Source organism: Sinocyclocheilus anshuiensis, unplaced genomic scaffold (genome assembly GCF_001515605.1).
Source record: "Sinocyclocheilus anshuiensis isolate Anshui unplaced genomic scaffold, SAMN03320099.WGS_v1.1 scaffold443, whole genome shotgun sequence".
Classification (NCBI taxonomy): Eukaryota; Metazoa; Chordata; class Actinopteri; order Cypriniformes; family Cyprinidae; genus Sinocyclocheilus; species Sinocyclocheilus anshuiensis.
In genome coordinates, this window is record NW_015548211.1 from 183,185 (window position 1) to 185,488 (window position 2,304).

The following is a 2,304-nucleotide window of genomic DNA, read 5'->3' on the forward strand; positions in this document are numbered from 1 at the left end:
TCTAGCCTGTTTTCAGTTAATGGACGGAACATTGAAGGGCACTTCCCATCCAATATATCGCAATAAGCATTGTGCCTTGGTACTTTTAATATGAAACAAAGTCTCAGATTTCAAATTCTGTCCATTGTATTGCAGGATTTAAACAATTAACGCCGTTTTGGTGCTGTTTAATGTGGAGTGACAGATCGCTGTAGCGCCTCAGTGAACTGATCATCTCCTCCGCTTTAATACTAGTTATAGCACAAAATAAACATGACTAAACATCCGAAGGTAAGTTAAAAGAAAGAGTACAACTTTACAATCCGTATCCTGTCTCATGTAATCGCTCAATCAGTATTTCAGCCGTGCAAAGACGCCAATATAACGGCTTGTACACAATATCACGTAACGTCACATTTAACTCAGAAAAAACATATTCGGTGACCATAAACTCATCAGTCAGATAGAAAAATAAACTGTAGAGAGGGGCATTTTGCTAAATATATGCACCATATAACATATTCATTATAATTTTTACTGTTCTTCAATGTTTAAGTTATGTTTGAATAAATCCATCATGTTTTTATGACAGCCACTATTATGTTTATATTTAAAAAACGAACTGAAGTAGAAATATTATTATGTAACTGTAACTTTATTATTGTAAAAACTTCAATATTATAGCAATGTAGTACCAACTGACTCTCATGTATATTATACAGCATTAGTTGAGAGATTTTTTTTCCTTGAGAAAATTTGGCATGTACTGTACCTGATATATATCCAAAATAATCGACACTGAATCGAATCGGTAATCGAATCGAATCGCAAGCTTGTGAATGAGAAACCCAGCCCTAATTATTAGTGAACACACAGCAAGTCTAAACCGCGCAATCCTCCTCACCATGGGAGCAACACAGAAGTGTGTGTCCGCATCGGCGACTTCAATCTCATAGACCTTCTGCAGAGATTCCCGCTCAAAGAACAGCAGCTTCCCGTTGCCTTCGCCCTTCTTGACCGAGGTTCCCGTCAGCAGCAGCTTATCATCCGGACTGAAGCAGCAGTCTGTCCTGTTCATCAGCACAGTTAAAGAAGAGAAGCCTTACAATACACTTCATCATCTGCTGTGCTTCATGAACACGAGTAAACAGAGCTCGAACACAACACTTACAGGTTCCCACCAGTGCTGTTAGAGTTAACTAAAACTAAAACAACAACAAACAAATAATAATAATTTCTGCTAATTTAAATAAAGCTGAAATATATAAAAATATTAGATGAAAAACAAACAAAAACAGCAGACATAAAAACTAGAAATGTTGCCTAAATGAAAAACTGCTAAATACGTTGAAGTACTAAAATCCCTAAAAGTAACAAAAGTTAAAAAAGCAATAGAAAGAGAGAGAATACTTTAAAATATATATATTGGCCGATTAAATTTCCATGACATCTCCAGGCCCGTTAACTATACTTTTAGTTTATATAACTTTCACAATAATGCCGTAAAACACCATTAACACCCAAGTCCTGTCCAACATCACATTACAATTGCATTAAACTGCTAATGGGTTAATTTGATAAGTATTCATGATTATTCATGAAGTGCATTATAATGCATCATTATTACATTTTTTTTTTTTTTAAAAAACATCAATATATTGTTCAAATTTAGAGTGGAGGTGTATATTTAAGGTGTCATAACTGGTTTCCTTTTTTTTCACTAGTTGTATTATTGTACTCATTTTAAATGATCCTGAAAGTGTGAAAAATTATTTTCATAAATGTACGAATATTCCTCTCAGTCTCTCAAATAATATGAGCTCATTATAGCTGTTTGTATATTTATTATAAAATTAATATTGAATTACTATTGTTATTTAATATTATTACTACTACTACTAATACTACATGATTAATTTGTATTTATTGTTCATTATTATTCATAAATAATTTATTTTATAATTAATATGCTGAATGCAAATAAATTAAAAAAACGCAGTTTTTGCAAATTTAGCATGTCACATAAGGTATGAAAAATGATTTTATAAATGTACTAGTATTCCATGCAGTCTCTCAAATAATAAGAGCTCAATAAAGTTGTTTGCATATTCATTATAAATTGAATATTTAATTATTATTATTACTATTATCACTTAATTCATTTTTATTTATTATTAATTATTATAAATAATTTATTTCAATTTTTGCATGTCACACCACAGTACATATAAAGATATATATATACACACACACATATGTGACCCTGCAGCACAAAAGCAGTCTTAAGTCGCTGGGGTATATTTGTAGTAATAGCCAACAATACAT

At 31.5% G+C, this 2,304-nt stretch overlaps 1 protein-coding gene across 1 annotated transcript in view; it reads right to left on the reverse strand.

Moving 5' to 3' along the window:
- Nucleotides 1-2,304, reverse strand: part of LOC107653764 (WD repeat-containing protein 70-like) — a 23,980-nt gene that overhangs the window by 20,005 nt on the left and 1,671 nt on the right. Inside the window, exon 4 of the mRNA XM_016440585.1 lies at nucleotides 884-1,049. Within this exon, the coding sequence (XP_016296071.1) occupies nucleotides 884-1,049 (166 nt within the window). The remainder of the gene's footprint in view (nucleotides 1-883; nucleotides 1,050-2,304) is intronic.